The sequence below is a fragment of the Bison bison genome, unplaced genomic scaffold, assembly GCF_000754665.1.
Source record: "Bison bison bison isolate TAMUID 2011002044 unplaced genomic scaffold, Bison_UMD1.0 scf7180017864531, whole genome shotgun sequence".
Classification (NCBI taxonomy): domain Eukaryota; kingdom Metazoa; phylum Chordata; class Mammalia; order Artiodactyla; family Bovidae; genus Bison; species Bison bison.
This window is the reverse complement of record NW_011495081.1, coordinates 9,485,395-9,513,262: the sequence shown is the minus strand read 5'-3', so window position 1 is coordinate 9,513,262 and position 27,868 is coordinate 9,485,395. Positions and strand designations below refer to the sequence as shown.

Here is a 27,868-nt window from a genome sequence, read left to right as displayed (position 1 = left end):
TTTTTTTTTTTTTTAACTTCCATTTCTTTTGCAGTACTTTTAATAGCATTTAGCTCCGGAATCTCTCTTCTCCTTTTTCCTGTTTGTCTCTTTTTCTTCTTTTTGGTTCTTGTCTCTGTATCATCCACAGGCACATTTTTATCACCCTTGCCCACAACCCTCTAGAGTTCGGTGGTTCTCGATCTTAGCAATGTAGCAAAACCACGTATGGTCCATTTCAAAATGCTTATTTATGTTCTACAGAATCAGAATCTCCAGAATGGGCCCAGTAATTGGGTATTCATCAAATTAATACTATTGACAAAGTAATATTTGAGGATTGTAGAAATTTAAAGAAATTTCTGAATGCACATAAAGTAAAAATTCAAGTCCCCATGTCCCTTCCCTAGGCTACTCATGTTTCCTCCTATAAATATATATATATATATATATTTGTCACATATATATTGTGTATGTGTGTATAGAATAAAAAAATATCGATCTGGGAATATTGCATCATACATACAGTGTTACATTCTACTTTCTTGTTTAACAGTGTTTTAGTGCCATCTCTTTTTCTGTTGTTGTGTAGTATTTCTAAAGGATAAATTTTAGAAGTAAAACATGCCCTGCCAAAGAGTTGATATTTTGAATTTGCTCATGTTATAAAAAATGGTCCTACAAAATTTGTCACAGTATATACTCCTACCAACTGCATACACGCATATCTGTTTTTTTAACACACAATTTTTAAAAAATGTTGATTCTGCTGGATATGTTACTGGCCAGAGTTCTTAGACTCTAGAAATTGATAAGAGGTCAGACGAGAAATTTAGGCAAGGCTTTATTTGACCTCAGGCTGCAGCTGGAGGGAGTGAGAACAAGTAACAGCTTCTCTTGCTCTGTCCCTGAATGTGTGGGGGGGGGCGGGGGGCAGGGGTTGGGGGAGGTCAGGGGTGCAAGACAAGCGGGTCCCTTAAATTGGGTGAGGGTAGGGTAGTCCAGGGGTTAGGCCAGTAGGGTGCCTTGGGTGGTCTGCCCACTCCCTTGGTGGTGCTGTGTGCAGGGGTCATGCCTGGTACCCTGCTTTTGTTCCAGAAACCTCAGAAGTGGCAGTTGGGTTTTGGGTCTTTTTGCATTATGTTGTTCATAATTTGCCTCAACTGTGCATGCCTGCAGTTGTCTTTAGTCCCTGAGAGCTTCTTTTTACCGTTGCTTGAGGAGACATTTGCCTCGGTGCAAGCATGGCAGCAAAGGGTCCCGGGTCCCGGGTCCCAAATCCTAGCCTCTCTCAAGTAAATCCACTGAGTCAGCTGCCCAGACCCCCCTCAACAGACAGCCAGCCGTCTAGACCCAAAGTTAGTTTAGGTTAGAATATACCTCAGTTCCCATTAGCCCTGGTTGGAAGTAAATTAGAACCAAGGAACCTCCTTCAGCCATTTCCAGTGACTCACAGAAGAATAAATTTAGGAAACAGGTTACAGAGAAGAGAAGTCTGCATTCCCAGCTGCCCTCAAGGTGCCATTGCCACCCACTGCTGAGCCACTGCACTCTGGATGAATCTGGAATAAGGTCTCTGCCTTCCAAGGCCACTTTGGATGGCTCATTGCAAGGCTCACTTGCACTTGTAGCAAGGAGCTATATTAAAGGAACCGTCCCAGGCAGGAGAAGTTGAGTGGGGAGTGACCAGAAACTGACTAGGGGACTCCCCTGATGGTGTGGTGGACGGGAGTCCGCCTGCCAGTGCAGGGGACATGGGTGTGGCCCCCGGTCTGGGAAGATTCCATGTGCCACGGCATGGCTGAGCCCATGCGCCGTGACTGCTGAGTCCGAGTGCTGCAGCTACTGAAGCCTGCATAACGTAGAGCCTGTGCTTCGCAACAAGAGAAGCCACGGCCACGAGAAGCCCTCACGCCCCAAAGAAGAGGAGCCCCAACTCACCACAACTAGAGAAAGCAATGAAGACCCAGTGCAGCCATAAATAAATACATTTAAGACAATAAAAACATTCTTTGTCCTGCAAGCAGTCACAGATTAAAAAAAAAGAATGAAACAGGCTAGGGAAGGGGTGCTTCTGGGTACCCTCTCTCTAATGCCCCTGCCCCTCAGCCAGCCTGTTTAGAAAGACGAGCTTGCTGGCTTTGGGGCGATGGACACAACCAGGTGCCAAGTCTATTCTTAACGTTTTGGAAAGAGCTCCCTGGAGCTGGAGCAGCTGGAGGCCAAGCCGGTAGGAGACCTGGGGTGGGAGCAGTATCGGAGGGAGGGGAGAGGGACAGATCTGGGTTTCCCTCCGGTACCCAATCACGACCATGCTCCATGCAAGAAGGAGCCTCTTTTGTCTGAGTGACTGGGGCAGGACTGAGAAGCAGGCGGGCCCCCAGAGCTGTGGATATGAGCTAGAGGAGAGTTCTGTGGTGTCAGCCATGCTCACGCTTCCTGAGCTGTCTGGTCGATGGGCAATCTCTGCATGTTGCTGCTCTGAGCAAAGGGCACTGGGGGGTGGGGGGCAGCACCAGGATAGACGATCGGGCCATTCCCTGCCCTGCCCAGCCCTGGATCCACCCCTCCACTGGCAAAATTCACATGAGGAGTGAGCTCTTCATCCTCCAGCGAAGCCCAAGGACATGGTCCCTTTGGGTTAGGACTACCGGGAAAAAAAAAAAATGTGGAATATTTTACCTCAGGCTGAGGGAGGGTGCAGATTTCGTAGGCCAGTCTCCGGGCAGCCCAGAGGAAAGGGAGCTTAACCCATGGGCAATCCCAATGGCTTAGGAGGGTCTTGAAGAGGGTTGGAAGACAGAGAATGCTTAGACCACTGTGGCATTGCCAGAAAGAAAGGCAGAGAACCCCATCTCAGTGGTAGCATCCCTAGCACCTGGCCTCCAGCTCAAGCCACTCACCTGTGCTCTTTGGGAGCTGTATTTTGGAGTCAATAGAACTCACTTTGAATCCTGGTTTAGTAACTACTAGCTCTCTGTCCTAGGGTTACTCAGCCCTGTGAGTCTTGAGGGGCTCCTGTTGACATAAGAGGTAGACAGATGTCACATGAACGTGGTATACCTGGCCACCTGATCCTGGAGGCCACCATTCATTCAGGCCGTTGGCTGTGGTGGCGCTAGTGGTAAAGAATCCGCCTGCCAATGCAAGAGACTCAAGAGACATGGGTTTGATCCCTGGATCAGGAAGATCCCCTGGAGAAGGGAATGGCAACCCACTCCAGTAATCTTGCCCGGAGAGTCCTGGGGACAGAGGAGCCTGGCAGGCTACGGTCCATGGGGCCACAAAGAGTCGGATAAGACTGACGTGGCTGAGCACACACATGGCCATTACTCCTGAGCTTTAGCTTTTTTAGCCTTCTCAGAATAGGCCTGTATTTGGCTACGGTCCCCACTTTGTCCCCAGGCACATGACTCTGTTGTCCATGGAGGTGTTCCTTCAGATTCCCCCCTGCATTCTCCCTTTGGGCCATCATTGCCCAGGCCAAGGGGGCTGTGAGCTGCCTGCTCACATTCAGCTGGCCTGCTCCTCTCCCAGCACAAGTGCATGGGAAATTTATATATAAATTTGTCAGGTTGGAACACAGAGCACTGCCCCGCCCCAAGGCATGTACGCTGTACTTCCCTCTCCCAGTTAGGAGAGCTGATCTGTTCAGCTTTGCTTACCCTTGGGCTCAGCTGCTGGAGGATTGTGTCCATATAGTTTAGCAGGCAGCACAGGTGGTGAAAGAACTCGGGGGTGGTCAGTGCATCTGAGCTGAAGTCCCAATAACTCTATGACGTCTGACGAGTCACTTGACTTCTCCATGCCTCTTCCGTATCTATTCAGGCTTCAGCCATCTGTTGCCTACTACGTGCCGGCACTGACATTCTAGGATTCTGCACGCCGTCTATTTTCATGCCCAGGGAGGTAGTGATTCTCTGGGCTCAGACGTTGCATTTTCACAGCATGCAGAGTGCCTGGCACCTTTGAAAATAGGATGGCTGCCCCAGATGTCGAGGAACAGCTTGAGAGCTTCTTAGGGGACTGTTGGCCCAGAGATGCTTGGGGAACATGGAGCAAGTCTTGGTATCATTGCCCGGAAGGAGAGGCTGTCTTCCCACCTCACACCTCCCTGCTGTGGGGGCTGCTGGTGGCTGACACATCTGGCAGCCAGATGGAAATCCCCAGCAGAGCCAGGCTCTGGGAGGAGCCCACGTGAAAGTGGGTCTGTGAAGACTCCATGTGACGGAAACCAGGCAGAGAGAAGCAAATCGTGTGGGTCATGGGGTGCTGATCTGACCCCCACCAAGACCCTCCTATTCCTGGCCAGATCCAGAACCCGTCACAGGGGCCAGCAGGTCATCCAACTGGGTCTCATATTTGATGTTGTCTCCCCGGGAATGAAAGAAGCAGACAGGCGTCCCTCCGCTCAAAGCTTGTGTCCCATTACTGACCATACTGCTCATAGTAACTACAAGAGAATGTTATAAATCCTGTCCCTACCATGGGATGAGGACAGCCATTTCTCACCTGTATTTGTGCCTTAAGGCATCACCCTGTCAAACACAGACATATAAAATATTCCCCAATTTTATAATCTCGTTTATGACATTTCTTATTTTTGACATGTTAGGAATTTAAAAACACATAATTGGCTAGGATTTTGGTGATTTTAACAGCGTCTCATCTTTGTGTTCTTTTCCTCCATCCCATTAGATCCAAACAGTGACGAAGAAAGTCCTGGTGGCCCCCCCATCAGACGAGGATGGCAATGCCACCAATGCTGTCCTCTCGCTATTGAATGAGACTGTGACTGAGGTTCCGGAGGAGACCCAGGTGGTGATCAAGAAGGGCCTGGAGTTCAAGGACGGCATGAACGTCTTAGGCGAGTACCCTTGTCTTCACCTCCTTGCGGGAGACACCTCTGCCGGGGCCCCACGGCTGGCCTTCCCGGTTTCCTTCTCAGAAAGCCAGTCGCCCTGCTGTCCTGTAGGTGGAGCAAGAGGCTTTCTCTGGGGAGCGATTTGCGGGTAACTGGGACTGAGAGCTGAGATGAAGGGCAAGGGAGAAGGCAGGAGCGTGTGGGGACCGGAGTCGGAGAAGGAGAGGGACTGACACTCACGGGGCACTTCCCCCGACTTTCTGCCTGGTGTTGGCCAGTCACTTTCTCTGACTCTCCATTTCATGAGGTTACACATCCGAGTCTTTCATTTCTTTCTCTTCTAGCCACCCTTGTGTGAGTCCCAGGACTGTGTAGGCATAGGAGCTGTCCCACCCCAGTCCTCACAGTCTTTTAGAAGGCAGTGCTTTTAGAAGTGGGAAGTGTTGCCTTGGTGCTAAAAGGAACTTCTCAAAAGGAGAAGCTTTTGTTTTAACTTTCTGGTATTCCGGGGAGCCCTTTCCCCAAGTGTGGAAACTTCTGAGCATGCCATCACAGGGGTTCTTGGACTCTGCAGTTAGACCAGTTTGGATCCTGTTTAGATCCCATATGGACCATTCACTGATTATCTAATTGTGGACAGATTCCTCTATGTCTCAAGATTCATCTATAAAGTGGGCATGGAGTTGGCATTTCTCTTGTAGATCATTGCGAGGATTCAGTGAGATTGTGCATGTGGGCCCAGCGGTACGTGCCGTGTGCTTTCTCATGTGAGCTGCTCTCGTCATTAAAGGTGAGCTGCTCAGTAGGAAAAACCCACAGAGGATATTCCCCACTCAGTTTACTCCCCACCCACCCCCGGGTCCATTCCCCACCATAACCCAGTCCGCTGCTAGAATGGTGTCCCCAAGCCAAGACAGAGGGGCATTTGGTTATAAGGTACGAGAAATGGGAAATCTATGTGGAAGAAATATGCTGATCCATGCAGAGCGAGCTTTCTAAGGATTTGAATGAGAGCTCTTTAGAAAAGATTGAGCTCGCTTTGTCATCTAAGAGATCAAATGCCCTTGTCTCTTTGGTAGGGGTGTCAGCTAATATACAGGGTGCCCATTTCATGTGAATTTCAGATAAACAACAGATAGTGTTAAAGGGTTATGTCCCAAATATTGCACCGGATATACTTGTATTGAAAAAATGCATTATTTATCTGAAATTCAGATTTCATCTGGTAGTCCTTTTTTTTCCCTCAATTTGGTAACTGTACTCCTTACTCATCCAGAATGGTTGACTCAGCAAGATTGCCCCACCACTAAAAAGTGTCTTTTTCTTTGACCTGGCAGGAAGTGAGAGTGAGGGAAGAGATAAGCAGACCAGGTTGCCAGGCAACAGAAGATCAATAAATATTGTTGACAATCAGTGGGAGGCGAGAGGAGGAAGGAGAAAGTGGGAGAGTTCCTCTGAGGAGAAGGATTTGCAAACACCCTCCGCATCCAACCTTGAGTGGCTCTTCTTTGCCACTGTCCGGATATCTGGGGCCCTTTCAGGCGTTCCCAACTCCCCTTGACCCCCCCACGACCCACGGTCAATGTAGCCCCACCGTTTTGTACTGTGGCCATGAGTAATGGGGTCAGGGCTCTGGAGTGAATCATTCAGAAGACTTTTTGTGGTCATTTCCAGGGTCTTGGTGGATTCTGGGAAGTCACATGACCTTTGGCTGTATTGGGGAGTTTCAACACCATTCAGGACTCGCTCAATCCCAGTGACCAAGTCTAAGAGGGCTTTGTTCAAACAAAACACTGGCTGTTCCAGTGAGTGAGTTCAATGAGGCAGTGTTTACAGAGGGAAATGACAGGCAGGCCATGGGCTTCTAAGTGCAGATTGAGGCCCTGGAAAGCTAAGGGAAGTTAGACTGTTGAGAAACTTCCCATTTACAAATCATGGCTGAAATAAGGTTCTTTCCATAGTCTTCCAAGGCAGAGATGGTGGTTTTTTTTTTTTTTTTTTTTGGTTTTTGCTTGTTTTTTTGGCTTTGGAAAGTCCCGAGGATCAAGCATTGCAATAGTGAAGATAAAAACTCCGGTTCCAGCCTCCCACTTCTTCAAAGACTCATTTCTCTACTCCCCAAACCTCCAGACTACTCTAGGCTTCACTTCAATTCAATCCCAACCACTTAAGTCAACTCCTGTGAGAGATTACTCCTTTCAACATCTCTCTCTCTTATACTCATGGAGATGGACAGTTTCTGCTGACCTTGCCAGGGATGCTATTTTATTCTAGTTCTTTGGAACCTTGAGCCCTTGGGTATTTTCTCTTAAAATTTCCAGATGGAATTAAGCATGTGACACTAGCTTTTCTCAGCCATGATATTCACAGACTATCACTCACCATACACCTAGAAAACTCCTCTCTGTGGGTTTGAGATGAGCCTAAATTTGATTTCCTCTGTTACTGCAGAACTAGGTCACTCTAATTCTAGGTCACACTAATTCTTATTAAGCCTTTGTGTTTATGGCCAAAACTGACTTGTAAGTCACTAGTTAATCTTTCTGGCTAAGAGCTGAAAAGGGGGAAATATTAAATATCATGGATTAAGAATTTCAGTGCAAGTGCTAGATTCTTTTTTCTGAAGAAGAGAAGGTCCAGCAAAGGATAGTTGAACAATCTGGGTTGATATGTACTTGGTATGAGAAGTGAATGGTTTTGGTAACTACGGAAAAGGTAAATTCAGAAGTTTGGACAGAAAGAATTTTCCTCTAAGAGAATCAAATCATAATGCTATAATTTACCTTGATATGGCTCAAGACTGTGGACATAAATGGACACTATAGGAAACTGGATATAATAGGGAGGGGCTAGAAGTAAAGTCTGCCAAAGTGGGACAGAGTAGGTGTAGGGAAGAGGAAGGGGAGAGAGGGAAGAGGAAGGGGAGAGAAGGAAGAGTGGATGGCCCATACTGCAGGGCAGAAAATAAGTCAGATGGGCAAGCAAGGGCCTGTTGCCAAGGGAACAATGACATTGGTTTATAGTCCATGCAAGTCATTAGCATTGGAGCACGAAGATTGGCAATCACAGATTGGTAGTTGAGGGGCACATGATGACTGGTTATCAGAAATCCAGAGACACCCACCCCCCACAGGCAGTATGGGGACATCTGTTAGCCATGGAGCACACCCCAGACACTGGGGGAGTCTGGATGAGACTCCAGGGTGAGATGCTGAGGAAGAGGGGTAGAGAGAGTGATGGCAGAGAGAATTTTCTGGAGAGAGAAAGCTGGGTCTTGCCTTGGAGGAACTAACATATCAGGCAGGTTTCCAGGACAGATACTCAGAGAATGAGGCAAAGACAACACAGAAATAAGATCCAAGGTTGGCGGTTGGTCTTGGTCCAGGACTTAGTGCAGTTTGACACTGACATCAAGAGGTGGGGACAGGGTTCCCCAGACCCTCCTGGCCTGGGATTAGATCGACCCTGGGAGCTGGGGTGGGGCTGCACTTAGATGGAAGTCAAGTGACATCAAGTAAAAGGAGGAGAAGGCCAAGGGGCTAGGAAATAACAAAGAGTATATTCTAGTTTTATGATTCTGAAAAAAAAAAAAAGCACACACAATAAAAAAGAAAGTGTTCTAACCGTTTGGACCATGGAAAAAATGATGATGAATTAATAAATAACAGGTTAAATCCAAACAAACTGGGTCATCTGGGGTTTCCCAGCTGTTTTGGATTTCTCATTGCTTTCCCTTTGATTTTTCAAGATTTCTTCCTCCTTCTCAAATAAGCAATAGAAAAATAATTTCATGTTTAGGATTTTCCTAGAGTGAAACATATACCAACCATGCATTAATTTGGGATAACACCAAACTAATACAGATATAACCCTGGCAAAGACTGAATTGGCTAATTGGTCTCTACTCTTCTAATATTGGCTCCAAGGCTTGCATGATAATCCCCAAGTTCCAACAAGCCTTTCATCATTAATCTATGTACTAATGGAATCTGCTTACACATGACTTCATAAGTGAGTGGTAGGGCGGAGAGAGAGAAGAGAATACTTTTTAGTTTGGAATGAAAATGAATTAATTTTCTCCAAGGACCTAACCTGCTTATAGTTCAACTTGCTCATGTGGAAAATATTCAGGAAAGCCATAATTATGCAGGGGAAAGGTATTTTCAGTGTGGGACATAATACTTCTGTCTTTTAGTGCTTAATTCATAGGGTAGCCGGTGGTGAGAATGTGGCTGCATACACAGGGGATGGTTACGAACAAGAAGAAAACACATATCTTATCATTTGTCCTTTTGTGTTCTGTGATTCCCCCAACAGGTCTGATAGGGTTTTTCATTGCTTTTGGGATTGCCATGGGGAAGATGGGCGAGCAGGCCAAGTTGATGGTGGAATTCTTCAACATTTTGAATGAAATTGTAATGAAGTTAGTGATCATGATCATGTGGTAAGTGGATCTGTTCTTACATCATTGTGGTGGGGGTGTGAGGTGGTCATGGGGTCTCCATAGGACCCTGAACCCTCCTAGCAGGAAAGAGTGAGCAGGCATGAATCAAGGAAAGATTTCTCTGGAAAGACTTTGAAAAAAAGGAATGGAACTCTCTTTTTTGGAACTTTCCATAGATAATGAGCAGGAAAACTATAAAGCCTGTGGGCCAGATCTTATCTGCCATTTGTTTTGTGTGGCCTGTGAGTTAAGAATGGGTTCTATGTTTTTATTTTGCTGAAAAAAAAATCCAGAATATTAATAATCACAACACTTGGTTATGCAAAGTTCATATTCAGTGCCCATAAATAGTTTTGTTGGGACCCATCCTACCTATTTGCTCATGTATTGTCTAGGGTTGCTTTTGTGCTAAAAGACAGAGTTGAGTAGTTGTGACCAAGACTGCATAGGCTGCAAAGCCTGTAACGTTTACTGTTTGACCCCTTACATAAAAAGTTCACCCATCTCTGCCCTGGAGGAAAAGAACACACACATACACACAAAACCAAAAAACCAAAAATCAGACAAGCTGGAAATATCAATCAGTAATAGTGAATCTGAGCAATATCAGGATACACTGCACTGAGATAGGGCCAAGATCCCAAGGATGTGGCATGACCCAGGGTGTGTGGAAGAATCACTTCTCCAGTATTCTGGTGTCCAAAATGAAATGCCTCTTAGATCTGGGTTCTCATGACTCATACAGATGATGAATAAATAAATAAATAAGAGGCAGTTCTCAGGCCATGCAAGAAAAAGTGCCATCACACAGGATTAAGTGCTCTTGGAAATCTGGTTCCACCCTCTAGTTTTACAGTAGAGAAAGCTGTGGTCCAGAGACGCTAAATCTTGATTCTTTAACATTGTTATGATCATCATGATCTTTCTGGCTTTCCTTTTATCTGCCAAGAGTCATGAGAGTGCTTCGTACCTCTCAAGTGTAATCCCCACAACCCTGCAAAGATGGTATTATGGTTCCCAATTGACAGAAAAGGCAGTTGAGGTTCATGGAGGTGAATTAACTTGCCTAAGATTATATAGCCAGGGAGAAGAGGAGCTGGTGTTTATACTGATCTCAAAGTCTTTGGTGTGTACGTGGGGTGGGGGTTTTGTTGTTTGAATCATGTAAGTGGTATTGTCTCCACTTCATCTCATGTGTGTTTATGGTCAGTGGTTCTGAAGTCTAGGGTAGCCCAGGACAGCATAAGCTTCTTCTCCTTCACAAGGGATCTGTATCACCTCCAGTTACTGGAAATTTCTCGTGTTCAGTATCTACCAGATAGAACGATTTTTACATGTATTCATTTCAGATCCCTACAATGGTCCTGTATGCCTACCTGGGAATAAAGTAAAACCACTCTTAGACCAAACAACACTTGTGTTCTGTTTGCCACGGGAATTCTGGGTTACAGAGTCCTTCACTCTGCCTGTTCCAGCCCCCTGCACCTGCCTCCCCAATCCTCCTCCACTTTCCTTCCCCTGAAATTCCACCTGTTTCATCTCTTCTTCCTTTTCTTGGCCCTTACTTCCCACCTTACAAGGAAAAAATCTGTTCTCAACTTGTATTTTATCACCAAACACAGTGATGTGCCTGTAGTAAATCCCTACTAAAACTTCAGGAACAAGTGGGCGAGCTGAAAGCCCCAGGGTCTCAGATCAAGAAGATGTTCCTCATGATTTCATGAACCATAGTTAATAGTTCTGGTCTGTTCTGATCATTGCTTTATTGACTTTGGAAACACGGAAAAGATTCTTGTACAATAGTGTGTTCTTTTCAATTATTGTATTGATTCTTCAACTTCCCAGGCAAGGCTAGATTTCTAAATATTTCTTTTGTGTGAAGATTTAAAGTCACACACAATGTCATGCTGTAAAAATATTTTAAAATATCTTTTAAGGACTTCTCTGGTGGTCCAGTGGTTAAGGCACCATGCTTCCAATGCAGAGGGTGTAAGTTCGATCCCTGGTTGGGGAACTAAGATCCCACATACTCACGGCCAAAAAAAATAGTCTTTTGTCTTTTAAATCCATTCTGAGCTTGCTGAAAGTTTAATAAATGGTAATATGTAAAACTTCCTCCAGCCCAGCATTTCTCATGATGTACTCTGCATATAAGTTAAATAAGCAGGGTAACAATATACAGCCTTGACGTACTCCTTTTCCTATTTGGAACCTGTCTGTTCCATGTCCAGTTCTAACTGTTGCTTCCTGACCTGCATGCAGGTTTCTCAAGAGGCAGGTCAGATGGTCTGGTATTCCCATCTCCTTCAGGGTTTTGCAGTTTATTGTGATCCACACTGTCAAAGGCTTTGGGTCCGTCTAGTCAAAGCTATGGTTTTTTCCAGTAGTCATGTATGGGTGTGAGAGTTGGACTATAAAGAAAGCTGAGAGAGGAGATCCAACCAGTCCATCCTAAAGGAGATCAGTCCTGGGTGTTCACTGGAAGGACTGATGTTGAAGCTGAAAGTCCAATACTTTGGCCACCTGATGCGAAGAGCTGACTCATTAGAAAAGACCCTGATGTTGGGAAAGATAGAAGGCAGGAGGAGAAGGGGACGACAGAGGATGAGATGGTTAGATGGCATCACTGACTCAATGGACATGGGTTGGGTAGACTCCAGCAGTTGGTGATGGACAGGGAGGCCTGGTGTGCTGTGATTCATGGGGTCGCAAAGAGTCGCACGTGACTGAGTGACTGAACTGAACTGAATATGCAATGCAGAACAGGCCTCTTAGTTTTAAACATTGAAGATCTGCCTTTACTTCCTAGAATTCCTAGCAAAGTGAGCACCCTCAAGTATGCAGCTCAGTTTTCTTTACTATGATGCCAATGATGTGGGTTGTGTATGAAAATTCCTTCCTTCATCCATGCCGTGTCATTTCCACTGAGCCCTTGAAGCAGGAGGAATCTTCTAGGAAATCAAATGAGTCATGGGATAAAGTGTAGCCTCCCTTCTCCCCAGGGATGTAGTGGGTGTGGATCAAAATGTTTCCTCCTCACTGAAACCAAAACTCCTAAAGATTTAACATCATATCCCTGGAGATGAAGAGCAATTGTGAGTCAGGAGCAAGGCCTACGGAATGGTTTCTGACAGCTGCTTGGTTACCACATCCAGCCCAGCAGTCTGGAGGGTGTAATATGACGTGAGATGTCAATCCTACACATTTATTTCATTCTTCAGCTGCCTTGCCAGCAGTTGATAACGATGTGTATAAGAAGGTTCTGGATAAAACAGCCAACCACATCTTAACTGACACCCTCAAGGCTTAAATCATCAGAGTTCTTTTGTAGTCTTCTTTCTGCAATAGTAAGAACAGTAATAATAGTTAAATAACAAACTAGTGCTGCCATATGACCCTACAATCCCCCTCCTGGCCATATACCCCCCAAAAATATGATCCGATAGGATACATGCATCCCAATATTCATTGCAGCGCTGTTTACAGTAGCCAAGACATGGAAGCAACCTAAATGTCCATTGACAGGTGAATGAGCAAAGAAGATATGGTACATATGTACAATGGAATATTAGCCATTAAGGAGAATGAAATAATGCCATATGTAGTAATATGGTTCGGAGAAGGCAATGGCACCCCACTCCAGTACTCTTGCCTGGAAAATCCCATGGATGGAGGAATCTGGTGGGCTGCAATCCATGGGGTCGCTGAGGATTGGACATGACTGAGCAACTTCACTTTCACTTTTCACTTTCATGCATTGGAGAAGGAAATGGCAGTCTACTCCAGTGTTCTTTCCTGGAGAATCCCAGGGATGGGGGAGCCTGGTGGGCTGCCGTCTATGGGGTCACACAGAGTCGGACACGACTGAAGTGACTTAGCTGTAGCAGCAGTAATATGGTTGGATCTAGGGATTGTCATGCTGAGTGAAGTAAGTCAGACAGAAAAGGAGAAATATCATATGACATCCCTTATATGGGGGATCTAAAAAGAAATGATACAATTGAACTTATTTAGATAGCATATTGAAAAGCAGAGACATTACTTTGCCAACAAAGGTCCGTCTAGTCAAGGCTATGGTTTTTCCTGCAGTCATGTATAGATGTGAGAGTTGGACTGTGAAGAAGGCTGAGCACCAAAGAATTGATGCTTTTGAACTGTGGTATTGGAGAAGACTCTTGAGAGGCCTTTGGACTACAAGGAGATCCAACCAGTCCATCCTGAAGGAGATCAGCCCTGGGATTTCTTTGGAAGGAATGATGCTAAAGCTGAAACTCCAGTACTTTGACTACCTCATGCGAAGAGCTGACTCATTGGAAAAGACTCTGATGCTGGGAGGGATTGGGGGGAGGAGGAGAAGGGAACGGCAGAGGATGAGATGGCTGGATGGCATCACTGACTCAATGGACGTGAGTCTGAGTGAACTCTGGGAGTTGGTGATGGACAGGGAGGCCTGGCGTGCTGTGATTCATGGGGGTCACAAAAAATCGGACACGACTGAGCGACTGATCTGAACTGAACTGAACAAAACAAAAACAGACTCACAGACTTAGAGAATGAACTTATGGTTCCCAGGGGGAAGAATGGAGGCAAGAGATGGTTAGAGACTTTGGGATAGACACATACACATTGTTGTATTCAAATGAATGACCAACAAGGTCCTAGTGGATACACAGGGAATTCTTCTCAATGTTATGTGGCCGCCTGGATGAGAGAGGGGTTTGCAGGAGAATGGATATATGCATATGTATGGTTGAGTCCCTTTGCTGTCTGTCTGAAGCTTTCACAACATTACTAATCGGCTATACTCTGATGTAAAACAAAAAGTTGTTTAAAAATTTTAGAAAAGAGTAGTAATAATAGCACAAAGCATCACTGAGGAGATTGCTATTAATCTAACAATGCTAGTGGGTGATATGTTAGTCACTCAGTTGTGTCCAACTCTTTGCAACCCCATGGACTGTAGCCCGCCAGGCTCCTCTGTCCATGGGATTTCTCGGGCAAGAATAATGGAGTGGGTTGCCATTTCCTTCTCCAGGGGATCTTCCAACCCAGGGATGGAACCCGTGTCTTCTGCATTGCAAGCAGATTCTTTACTGTCTGAGCCACTAGGATATTAAATTAATAACAGAATTATTAAATTCTTGCTATATGTTCGGCACTTTTTCAATTGCTCCCCTGTATCTATTATTGAGAAGGTAATAATTATTATAATTATTATTTTAGGTCATAACTAAGATTTTCCAAATTCCTGCTACATGCCTAATACTGTTCCAGTATTTTACATGCATTGACTCTTTTATTTGTCATAGTAAGACCTAGTGAAAGTGCTGCACTCAATATGCCAACAAATCTGGAAAACTCAGCAGTGGCCACAGGACTGGGAAAGGTCAGTTTTCATTCCAATCCCAAAGAAAGGCAATGCCAAAGAATGCTCAAACTACCACACAGTTGTACTCATCTAGCAAAGTAATGCTCAAAATTCTCCAAGCCAGGCTTTAACAGTACGTGAACCATGAACTTCCAGATGTACAAGCTGGATTTAGAAAAGGCAGAGGAACCAGAGATCAAATTGCCAACATCTGCTAGATCATCAAAAAAGTGAGAAAGTTCAAGAAAAACATCTACTTCTGCTTTATTGACTACACCAAAGCTTTTGACTGTGTGGATTACAACCAACTGTGGAAAATTCTTAAAGAGATGGGAATGCCAGACCACCTGACCTGCCTGCTGAAAAATCTGTATGCTGGTCAAGAAGCAGCAGTTAGAACTGGACATGGAACAACAGACTGGTTCCAAATAGGAAAAGGAGTACGTCAAGGCTGTATATTGTTACCCTGCTTATTTAACTTATATGCAGAGTATATCATGAGAAATGCTGGGCTGGTTGAAGCACAAGCTGGAATCAAGATTGCCAGGAGAAATATCAATAACCTCAGATACACAGATGAAACCCCCTTATGTCAGAAAGCGAAGAAGAACTGAAGAGCCTCTTGATAAAAGTGAAAGAGGAGAGTGAAAAAGTTGGCTTAAAACTCAACATTCAGAAAACTCAGATCATGGCATCTTTCCATCACTTCATGGCAAATAGATGGGGAAACAATGGAAACAGTGAGAGACTTTATTTTGGGGGGCTCCAAAATCACTGTAGATGGTGAATGCAGCCATGAAATTAAAAGATGCTTGCTCCTTTGAAGAAAAGTTATGACCATCCTAGACAGCATATTAAAAAGCAGAGACGTTACTTTACCAACAAAGGTCTGTCTAGTCAAAGCTATGGTTTTTCCAGTGGTCATGTATGGATGTGACAGTTGGACTATAAAGAAAGCTGAGCACCAAAGAATTAATGCTTTTGAATTGTGGTGTTGGAGAAGACTCTTGAGACTCCCTTGGACTGCAAAGAGATCCAACCTGAATATTCATTGGAAGGACTGATGCTGAAGCTGAAACTCCAATACTTTGGCCACCTGATGCGAAGAACTGACCCACTGGAAAAGACCCTGATGCTGGGAAAGATTGAAGGCAGGAGGAGAAGGGGACAACAGAGGATGAGATGATTGGATGGCATCACGGACATGATGAACATGAGTTTGAGTAGGCTCTCGAAGTTGGTGATGGACAGGGAGGCCTGGCATGCTGCAATTCATGGGGTCACAAAGAGTCGGACATGACTGAGGGACTGAACTGAACTGAAGACCTACCAAAAATAGGTACTTTGGTGAACCTCATTTTCCCGGTGAGAAAACCATGCACATTGGTTAGCTTGCCCAGTGTTGCACAGCCTTAGTAATGGGAATTATAGAAAAGTGTTATTAAACTCAACTTCTATCTGAACCTGGGATCCTCCTCTTATGAGCTGAGTGACGTTAGGTAAGTCAGATACACTCTACACTCCTCATCTTGACCTGTGAGATAGATTGATCATAGAATCCACATCATAGGGTTGCTGTGAGAATTGAGTGAAATTGTGACAAATAGTTGTGGAGCAGTTCCTGTGTGCTGGGACCCATCTAAGCATTTTATATGAACTAGTATTGTCATTAGGGCTTCCCTGGTGGCTCAGGGGGCTTCTCTTGTGGCTCAGCTGGTACAGAATCTGCCTGTAAGGCGGGAGACCTGGGTTTGATCCCTGAGTTGGGAAGATCCCCTGGAGAAGGGAAAGGCTACCCACTCTAGTGTTCTGGCCTGGAGAATTCCATGGACTGCATAGTTTTCAGTTCAATTCACTGTATAGTTCACTGTATAGTCTGCTGCTGCTGCTGCTAATTTGCTTCAGTCGTGTCTGACTCTGTGGGACCCCATAGATGGCAGCCCACCAGGCTCCTCCATCCCTGGGATTCTCCAGGCAAGAACACTGGAGTGGGTTGCCATTTCCTTCTCCAATGCATGAAAGTGAAAAGTGAAAGTGAAGTCGCTCAGTCGTGTCCAACCCTCAGCGACCCCACATACTGCAGCCTTCCAGGCTCCTCCATCCATGGGATTTTCCAGGCAAGAGTACTGGAGTGGGGTGCCATTGCCTTATAGGGTCACAAAGAGCTGGGCATGACTGAGCGACTTTCTCTTAACTGGTGGCCCAGCAGTAAGAATCTATCTGCACGAGGCACAGGAGATGTGAGTCCAATCCCTGGATCAGAAAGACCCTCTGGAGGAGGGCATGGCAACCCACTCCAGTAATCTTGCCTGGAGAATCCCAGGGACAGAGGAGCCTGGTGGGCTACGGTCCATGGGGTCACAAAGAGTCAGACATGACTAAAGTGACTTAGCACGCTTGCAGGCACAATATTGTTATTACCATTATTATCAATTCAATCCATAACATTTGTTTCTCTGTGCTCATGAATTCCTTAAAAAGCCTGCAAAGCCCTCTGAATCACCTAAAAGAAAGAAAGAAAAACTCTTAATTTCGGTGTGATTTTCATATCCTCATTTTTTGCAGAATGCTTTAAAACACTTTTTTTCAAAATCTGCAAAACATATAGAAAGTAAAACTTTTCATAATCTCACCACCATAGAAACATACAGTAAGAAGTGAAATCTCTCCTCACTGTTTCAACTCTCCTTCTCAGTTAACCTACTACCACCACCATCCATCCACCCCCTATCCACCCACCCACTCATCCATCCATTTATTCTTTCACTTCCAAAATACTTTTGAGCATGTCTTCTCTGCCAACAACAATGTGATATAATGGAGCCTGGAGGCTCCATGAACTGACTTTCACTCTGTATTGATAAAAAGTTCTAACCCCCATATGGTAACTCTCAGCAAAAGTGACTTTTTGGATAGCCAGAACCTCTCCCAAAGTAAACTGGGAAAATGGAGATTTGTGTTTCTTCCTTACCCTGAATTCAGACAGCACCTTGGGTAATTTTTGGAATGTTTATCTTTATTGACAAGCTCTTCCACCTCTTGAGTTCTCTTGAAATCTGCCCCAAACTGGTAGACCAGTGTTGTTATTGGCAACATGTGGGACAGAACCACAGTGACTTCAGGGCAGGACTGAGAAAGTCCCTCCACTTACCTCTATCCACTCCAAGCATCTGGCCCACCATCTGTCCTGTCTTTGAAAGTCCCCAGTTAATCATTTTAGTGGGTTAAAACTGGAAGCCTAGAATAAGTTGCAGCTAAATAAAGGAAATGGTTTCCAAAGACTAACCAAGGAATATCTGTATTTCAGCCATTGCATATCAGGTTTTATTGCTGAAAACAGTGATTTCTAGATACATCAGAATGACCTGGGGAACTTGTTTGAGGTATAAATGCCCCAAGGCTGCTGCTGCTGCTGCTGCTGCTGCTAAGTCACTTCAGTCGTGTCCGACTCTGTGCGACCCCATAGATGGCAGCCCACCAGGCTCCCCCGTCCCTGGGATTCTCCAGGCAAGACCACTGGAGTGGGTTGCCGTTTCCTTCTCCAATGCATGAAAGTGAAAAGTGAAAGTGGCTAGCTCTGGGAAATTCTAACTCAGTCGCTATGTGGTGGGTCCAGGGAATCCATGTTGTTTCAGGCAGGCCAGGTGATTTGGAGGCAGGAGTCTGCGGTTACACAGACTGAGATCGGGGTACATTAGTGCTGTGGATGAGCCTGTTTGTGGAGTAGAGAGCAGACCTTGGTGAGAACCTTAAGATAACAAGAACTGAGGTGCGAAGTGGGCGGAGGAAGGAAAGAGTGATGCAACAGTAAGAAAAAGATGCCACGGGCCAGTCCTGGATGAATCAATGGCTTTGAAAATGCTGCCGAGAGCTGAGGATACAGCCAGTTTCAGGGCAGCATGGGAGCCATTCCCTCTCCCAACTCTGTAGTCATATCCTTCTGATTTAGAAACTGCTGGGCATCACTTGACTTTAGAAACCTCACGAGAGTTCTCAGCCTCTTCATGCACTTTGGTTTACGGCTTTGGTTGTTTGCTTCATCACTTTAAGTGGTGATCTTGAGCGCTTGCCTATAAAATCACCTGTAGTTGGGTGGCAGTAGCCTGTGAGATACCTTGAAAGTGAAAGTGAAAGTCACTCAGTCATGTCTGACTCTTTGTGACCCCAGGGACTGTAGCCTGCCAAGCTCCTCTGTCCTTGGAATTCTCCAGGCCAGAATACTGGAGTGGGTGGCCGACTCCTTCTCCAGGGGATCTTCCCAACCCAGGGATCGAACCCAGTTCTTCCACTTTGCAGGCTGATTCTTTACCAGCTGAGCCACCAAGGAAGCCTTAGGAAGTCTCTTTTAACTCGGACTTGACTCATTCAGCATGGTTACTAGGGGACATGGAGCAGATGTGTGGAAACAGAACATGCAAGGGACCCCTGTGTCAGGGGGGTTCCCCATGGCTCAGTGAGTAAAGAATCTGCTTGCAATGCAGGAGACACAGGAGCTGTGGGTTCAGTCCCTGGGCTGGGAAGATCCCCTGAAGGAGGAAATAGGAACCCACTCTAGTATTCTCACCTGAAAAATCCCATGGACAGAGAAGCCTGGCAGGCTACACTTCACAGGGTCAAAAAGAATTGGACGTGACTGAGCGGCTAAGCATGCACACCTGTGTCAGCAATCGGAGAGCTAATGGTGCTGACAAGGATTGGTGGGGGCAGGACTTCTGATAGTGTGTCCATATATGAAAGTTCAAAAATGTGATCACGGACTTCCCTGGTGGACCAGTAATTAGGATTTTGTCTTCCAATGCCAGAGGTGCAGGTTTGATTCCCTTCCCTGGTGGCTCAGATGGTAAAACGTCTGCCTACAACGTGGGAGACCTGGGTTCAATCCCTGGGTCGGGAAGATCTCCTGGAAAAGGGAAAGGCTACCCATTCCAGTATTCTTGCCTGGAAAATCCCATGGACGGAGGAGCCTGGTAGACTACAGTCCATGGGGTCACAAAGAGTCAGACACAACTGAGCCACTTCACCTTCCTTCCTTCCTTGGGGAGCTGAGATCCCACATGCCTTGTGGCCAAAAAGCCAAGGCATAAAACAGAAGCAGTATTGTGACACATTCAGTAAAGACTTAAAAAATCCACATTAAAAAAAAACAAACAAACCTAATTCTCACAACAATCCCATGAGGTTGTAGTTAGCCTCTCTAAGCCTTGACTTGCACATCTGTAAAATGGAAATAAGTCATCAACGAAGGTCATAGAGCTGGTAAATGGCTGGACAAGCTCCACACCTCGTGTAATTGTGCATATGACTCTCATCCACTCCTCATGTCTTGGCTTTAATCCAGGAAGTGCTTGCTTGCTCCAAACACAACTGATAGAAAAAAACCCACCAAATCTGCTCGCTGTCCTTCTCTTTTTTCTGACTCCCCTCCCCCAGCTGGGAGCCTGACTTCATTTGCCCCACAGTCTTTCTTTCAAATATATTCATAATTCTTAATAAGGTAGCAGTGTTCCCACAGACATATTCATTTCAGTCAGAAGTGTCACAGGCTGAACAATTTCATGCTCCAACACCAGCAGGTTAAGTAGTGAAAAAGGGGTGTTGCCAAACATATGATGGAGAAGGCGATGGCACCCCACTCCAGTACTCTTGCCTGGAAAATCCCATGGATGGAGGAGCCTGGTGGGCTGCAGTCCATGGGGTCGCTAAGAGTCGGACATGACTGAGCGACTTCACTTTTACTTTTCACTTTCATGCATTGGAGAAGGAAATGGCAACCCACTCCAGTGTTCTTGCCTGGAGAATCCCAAGGACAGGGGAGCCTGCTGTGCTGCCGTCTATGGGGTCGCACAGAGTTGGACATGACTGAAGCGACTTAGCAGCAGCAGCAGCAATGTGAAAAGTATACCCAAGGTGAGAGAAAAAGCATGGTTGGCTGAATGAAGAATGAGGACGATAGTAGATTGTTTCCAAGCATACTATAAAATAATAATAATATAGACATATAAAATAAGTTTATCTTAGGATAGATTGATAGGTGACAAATTGTTTGCTTCTGTACAAAAAGCTACAACTGCTCCTTCAAGGAAGTGGTTTGGTGGGTAGAGGTGAAAACCCCCAGTGGTAGAGTTTCACAGATCTGAGATTATTCTCCTCCTCCTCTTTCCTGGTTTCATGATCTTGGGCCAGTCATGTAAGTTTTCCAAACCTCAATTTCCTCATTTGCCAAACAGCCATAATGAGATCTTGGTTTTAGGGTTGTGGTAAGAATTAAATGTGTGGATTTCTCCCCATAATGCTTGAAATATGATGAGTGGCAGCCAGCATTCTTGTTGGAGTAAGTATGGAAAGAAATACTTTCAAACTTGGAAGTGATAAAATCACATTTCTCTAAACATGTTTGTTGGCTCATATGATTTTCTTGTTTGGGCAGCTCTCTCTCTCTCTCTCTAGATTCCTTCCAAGCCAAAAACAAAGCACAATTTACAAACACCAGTGTTCATAAATTGATGAAACTCAGATAATTTTTCTTGGAAGCTCTAGATTTATTCTCAGTTTTCAAGAAAGGAGATATGGAATAGAGAAGTCAAACAAGATTACTAAAGATGTAACCTGGGTGTCTCTTAACTTTAAGCGTGGTGCTTACTTAAGAGGTGGTAAAACTTGTCTCCTCTAGCCCTAAAAAATTACCTGAGCAACAAAGTTTATCTTGGGATTTTTCATCAGAGCAGGAGCCACTGGGTCCATAGGAAAGATTTCAGATGATGTGGCTAGTCAGAAGCAAAATATAGTATGTATTGAATCTCCTGGTCCTCTTTTGTAAACACTCTTTGTACAGAAATGTGGAGGGTTTTCCTCAGGGTATGGTACCTAGGAGGGCCCAGATTTTAAATTCTAAATCCCATCACCAGCTCTTTCATGCTTTTTCTTTTCTATTTTTCAGGTACTCTCCCCTGGGTATTGCCTGCCTAATCTGTGGGAAGATCATTGCAATCAAGGACTTAGAAGTGGTTGCTAGGCAACTGGGGATGTACATGATCACGGTGATTGTCGGCCTCATCATCCATGGGGGGATCTTTCTCCCCTTGATTTACTTTCTAGTGACCAGGAAAAACCCTTTCTCCTTTTTTGCTGGCATTTTCCAAGCTTGGATCACTGCCCTGGGTACCGCTTCCAGGTAGAGAACACAAGAAATCACCATTTCTCTCTGCTCGCTCCTTTAACTTGCCACTCCTTTTTCAAAATCTTCCCATCACAATATTCAATGAGAACACTTTTCACATATTATTAAAATATTTTTGAAAAAGTAGAACACTGTAGATTCTTGGATCCTTTTAGGAACTTTTGATTTTTCTGCTGAACTTTTTGCTGGTATGCTGCTGTCCTGGAACTATGATCTCATATAACATTTCCCAGGTGAATGCATACTGTTCATCTTTAGGCATAATTTGCCACATATAGCATTAAGGAAAAGTGTTAGTAGCTCAGTCATGTCCGATTCTTTGTGACTTCATGGACTGTAGCCTGCCAGTCTCCTCTGTCCTTGGTATTCTCCAGGCAAGAATATTGGAGTGGGTAGCCATTCCCTTCTTTAAGAGATCTTCCCAACAGAGGGATTGAACCAGGGTCTCCCACATTGCATGCAGATTCTTTATGATCTGAGCCACCAGGGAAGCACATATAGCATTAGTTCAGCTTTAAATATTTTCCAAAAGGGTGTAACAGGATGCTATTTTATTTAAGAAATTCTCTCACCTGTGATTTGAAAAATGCTATTACAGCATATCACTCTATTGAGTAATTTTTCAAGAATAAGAGAAAAAGGTTTTGCAGGGTGAATGGTAGATTAGGTGAGATTTTTCAAACAAACCGGAAATCAAACAAGTCTTTGAACCTGTAATGGACTATTCAGTCCCATTGATTTTGAGGAAAGTCCAGTTGGTATTGATTTGACTTGATATTGGCTAAGAGTTGGTTCCTTCTTCGTTACCTAGTTCCAGTGCCTCAGAAAGCAGCGAGGGCTCCAGAGAAATGCAGACAAAAAAAGCAAAAACTCTTCTTTCTTGGATACCACTTTGGACTGAATTTAGCAAAAACAAACCAACAAATAACAAAAACAAGTACATAAGAAACACCAAACAATGTAGAATTTCCAAGACTAAGAGAGTTTTATTTTCTCAGCCTGCAATATTTGCTTTTATTTCTGCACATGTATCCTTGGTTCGAGAAACAAAGATTGAGGCCATAAAGTAGGTGGCAGGGAGACAAACAAACTCCGCAACCCACAGCTCAGTGTTATCTCTGGAGTCACAGGTTGGCAGGTCCTTGTTACAGAGCCCATGACCATGCTCTGCCAGGAAGGCAGCTACTCTGTGACACAGAGAAACTGCTGCTTCTGAACTACTGAGCAGGCCATCAGGTTTTTCTTAAGTTACATAATAGGCCCCTAGTGCTGATACCTAGGAAGCCAAATTATATTTCCATCGTGCAAATCAATGAGAAGTTTGGACTAGTAGAATGTAAGGTTTCAGAAAAAGTGAAAATATATACAATCTGGGAGATCTAGATTCTGCATTTGGTTTCCCAAGATGAAGGTAAGCACTCCAAAATTTCCTTTTTCCTTCTTGGTCCTATAAATTTCTTATGGCTAAAGAGTTCTATCCATAAACATCCTGTCTTTTTAGTGAAAAAGTTAACTTTTTTCAAAAATAAAAACAATCAGGTTTAGTTTTATTTTTGTTTTCTGGTTACGAGCATGATGTTTTCTCATTATGACAAGTTCAGACAGTGAATAAAAGTTTGGAGAAAAAACAGGCATCACCACTGATACCTAAGTAGTAACATTTTAGTTAATCTTTACAGTTATGCACATTTCCATTTCTTATTATGTGCAGATATTGTACATTGCTAAAGCAGGTCGAGAAGATCCCTTGCGGAAGGAAATAGCAACCCACTCCAGTATTCTTGCCCGGGAAATCCCATGGACGGAAGCCCAGCGGGCTACAGTTTATGGGATTGCAAAAGAGTAGGACCACAACTTAGTGACTAAACCAAAAACAACAAAATTTTCACTGGTCAACATAAGAGTTATGATATAGCTCTTACTATAACTATATTTATATTACTACTATTTTTCAACTTCATAATAATACACTGTATGTACTATATTACAACCACATCCCAAATGTATATTTAAGCCTTGTATATTGAATAGGGCTGTGACACGCATCCTTGTAAATACATCTCTGCAAGGATGTCTGATGATCTCAGGATAAATTTCGAGTTTCTGAATCTGGTGGTAAGCACCTTGATGGTTTTGAAGCATATCACCAGATTACTATTTGGAAAAGTACATTAGTTTATGTCCCTACTAACTGGGGACATAAAAGCAGTCATTTTAACACTTTCCAAACCTATTGGTGAAAAGTGATCTCACTGAGTTTGTGTTACTCTGATTACTGGGAAGGGAAAACATCTTTTTGTGTTCTTTTTGACCATCCTTCCCTCCCCTCCCCTGCCCTGTGAATTGTTTGTGAGCTCAATTTCTTGTTGGGGTATTCTTTGCTGATTGATTTTCGGCTCTCTTCATGTATAAAAATATCAACTTATGTATCATATGTTGCAAATAATGCCCCTCTTCACTTGATATTTGTCTTAAAATTTTACTGTGCTTTGTATCACTAGCAGATTTTAATTTGTGGAGCTTCCCCGGTGGCTCAGTGATAAAAAGATTCTCCCTGCAGTACAGGAAACACAGGCTTGATCCCTGGCTCAGGAAGATCCCCTGGAGAAGGGCATGGCAACCCACTCCAGTATTCTTGCCTGGAAAATTCCACTGACAGAGAAGCCTGGCGGGCTACAGTCCATAGTGTTGCAAAGAGTTGGACATGACTGAAGCGACTGAGCACAAAGTCATCAATATTTTCCTTTAGTATTTAAAATTCTGACTTTGCTTAGGAATATCTTTTCCACTAAAGATTGTAAAATATTACTTTATATTTTCTTCCAGTGCCATTGTGGTTTTGATATCTATACTATCTCAAAATATTATCTTTTCTTTTGAATGACTAGACAATTATCCTAGTCTCTTTATACAACAAAGGTAAATCTTAAAATCATAGGGAAAACCCAAAATTATATCTAAATCAAAGACAAATTCTTGGGTTATCTGACCAAGACCACAAATATTAGACTCATTTCTCCCCTTTTACCTTGTATTTTGTTTGAAAAAAGAATATGGTTTTAATCTTTGGTTAAAATGTGGCTTTTGCCTGGATGTAGAAAATCCCATGGACAGAGGAGCCTGGTAGGCTGCAGTCCATGGGGTCGCTAAGAGTCAGACACGACTGATCGACTTCACTTTCACTTTTCACTTTCATGCATTGGAGAAGGAAATGGCAACCCACTCCAGTGTTCTTGCCTGGAGAATCTCAGGGATGGAGGAGCCTGGTGGGCTGCCGTCTACGGGGTCGCACAGAGTTGGACACAACTGAAGCAACTTAGCAGCAGCAGCAGAATTTCTTTTATTTTCTTTTTAAAGTCACTGTGGCAGGAGTCATGTACTGAGAATGAACTCAAGGTTTCTTTCCCATTATGACCACAAGGGAAAAGCCCCAGGGACAGCCAGTTAAATACACTTTCTACCTCCTCGGACCTTGGCCTGAATGGGACATAGAGGGGAGGGTTAGCCCCATTTTCTCAATAGGCACAGGGGCTGGTGTCAGGGCAGCCAGATTGGGGTGGGAGTGGCCTGGGACACATCTCGCTGCATCCCTCTAACTTCAGTTCCTGCTGTTAAAACTAATCTGGATAAAAAAAAGAAAAATCTGGAGTACCAGACAGTTATAATCAGCAACATTTGAAGAATGTCATATGACCATGGAGGCAGGAGCCAAAAAAAAAAAAAAAACAATGTCAGAATGTCAGCCTGTCAATACAAGAAAGACTTAAAATTCTCAAATCCTAATTTGGACTGATGGGGTACATATGGATTTTTAAGACACAAAGCATATTCCCTAGTGGCACTAAGAATATTTTCATGCCTCACCAATTGTGTTCCTCAGTCTGTTGAATTGTCTAAAGACCCTTTGATGACAGTGTGGGGAAATGAATGCAGCAATAATAGTGGATATATTCCAGTCGTCCCAGCAGTGTCCTTAGATTCATACCAGTGAGAATCTAGCTGCCCATTTCAGACCACAGTTGTGCTGCCATTTCAGACCAATCGTGGTGTCCTGGTGACGTCAAAGGGTCTTAGAAAAGGGCTGGGGGTGTGGGAGAGGAATAAAGGACATTAAGTGAAAGTTGGAAAAGACTCTGATGCTGGGAGGGATTGGGCGCAGGAGGAGAAGGGAACGACAGAGGATGATTTGGCTGGATGGCATCACGGACTTGATGGACGTGAGTCTGAGTGAACCCCGGGAGTTGCTGATGGACAGGGAGGCCTGGCGTGCTGCGATTCATGGGGTCACATAGAGTCAGACACGAGTGAGCGACTGAACTGAAGTGAAAGTGAAAATATTAGTTGCTCCCTTGTATTCGACTCTTTGTGACCCCATGGACTGTACCCACCAGACTTCTCTGTCCATGAAATTCTCTAGGCAAGAATACTGGAGTGGGTTGCCATTCCCTTTCCAGGGGATCTTCCCCACCTAGGGAGCCAACCTGGGTCTCCTGCATTGCAGGCAGATTCTTTGCCATCTGAGCCACCAGGGAAGCCAAAGGACACTAACTTCTCTTGAAATAGCTGGGGCAGCAAGCCAGGTACAATGACACCCCCGCATGTAAATGAGGCCAGACCCCAACCTTTTCCCTGGGGTTCCTAGGGTTTTTTTAATGAGAGGTCTCCAAACATCCATAACTTTTCCCTACCTAAAGCCAAAGAGGAGGCATGAGACAGACCCCTGACCTGAAATCACAAAGAATGGTTCAGTAAGATGACTCTGCCTTCTCTAAGGTTGTTAATAGGGCTTGTGGGTCTGTGGGATGTTAAGGTGCAGATTTAGGAGACCCTAAGTTTGGAGCTTCAGGGTCCTTGGTTCTGAGTTGGTCCTGAAATCTGCGTTTTATTTATCATGCCTGAAGCTGATGGTCCTCTTCCGCTCTGAGAAACCAAGACCTTTGCAAAGGTTTTTGTCTAGCCCTAATTCTGACAAGTAGAAGGGAACTATGACTAAGGCTATAAAGACAAGAGAGACAAATGTGCCGTCCACACTAGGGCTTTCTGTCAAGTCAGTTGCTCAAGTTTGAATAAGAAAAAAGAGAATGGCTCACAAGGTATTCCCATGGCAGTTGGAATGTTCTGCGTTGCTTTCCATATTCATTAAACTTTGAAGCAAATCCACTTGCCCTCCCATCACCTCTATCCACATGGAAATAAATAGTCTGGCTTTCAGCAACTCTTACTCTTGTAGGTCTCCTCTTTTAGAAGACACTGAACATGTCAGGAGTTCTGGCCTTTGAGATTGATTCCTATGGTCATGAATTTGCATCCCACGCCTGGGAGGAGTGGGAGTGAAGTCACTCCACATTGGGTCTTTGATTAGCTACAGAGCTTTTCTGCCCTAAGTCATAGGAGAGACTCTAGAGTTGGCAATGACCATTTATCAGGGAGTTGGAATGTCTGTGAGGATCCCCAGGGAATTTCTAGAAACTTGGATTCTTGCTGAATGGTGCTTACCATATTTCTCCAGCTTTCTCAAAATTAGCAAGCCAGCTCAGGGCAATTCCCAAGGGCTGGGTACAACCCATGTAGTTAATCTTGTCGGAAACAGTGTTTCTAGCATAAAATTATGGGTCATTCAAAAATTCCTCATTCTGTCTTACTATTAGTAGCTGATCCTTTTCCTTACCTTTATTTTGCAGCCCCATTAATGTGGGCAATCACACAGGTTTTGAATATTTAATCCAAGATGGAAACAGGGACCAAAGGGAAAGGAGAACTGAAGCCCTGAGTAGATTTCAAAAACTAGAACCAACAAAAATATTTTGCTGCCTAATTAGCATCTTAATAAGATAGAATTTGAGCCTCCAAATCAAGGGTTTTTTTGTTTGTTTCTGTTTTGTTTTTTGTTTTGCTTTATTGCTAGAATTAAAATCTATTTGGATTTAAAACATTTTTTACTGGAGTACAGAACTCTATTCAATACCCTATATGGCAAATCGGTGGGTTTTAATTTAGTTCTGGATGCTGCTTTTTTCAAGTCACATTGTTTGATTG

The 27,868-nt window shown here is 44.3% G+C and overlaps 1 protein-coding gene across 4 annotated transcripts in view; it reads left to right on the top strand.

The window, feature by feature from the left end:
- The window catches only part of SLC1A2 (solute carrier family 1 (glial high affinity glutamate transporter), member 2), a 139,041-nt gene that overhangs the window by 78,817 nt on the left and 32,356 nt on the right, over positions 1-27,868 (top strand). For 3 of the 4 annotated variants that reach the window (XM_010831855.1, XM_010831856.1, XM_010831857.1), the window contains exons 5-7: positions 4,678-4,846; positions 9,161-9,287; positions 21,593-21,826. In XM_010831855.1, coding sequence (XP_010830157.1) covers positions 4,678-4,846; positions 9,161-9,287; positions 21,593-21,826 — 530 coding nt within the window. The remainder of the gene's footprint in view (positions 1-4,677; positions 4,847-9,160; positions 9,288-21,592; positions 21,827-27,868) is intronic. The other variant, XM_010831858.1, reaches the window with a different exon arrangement.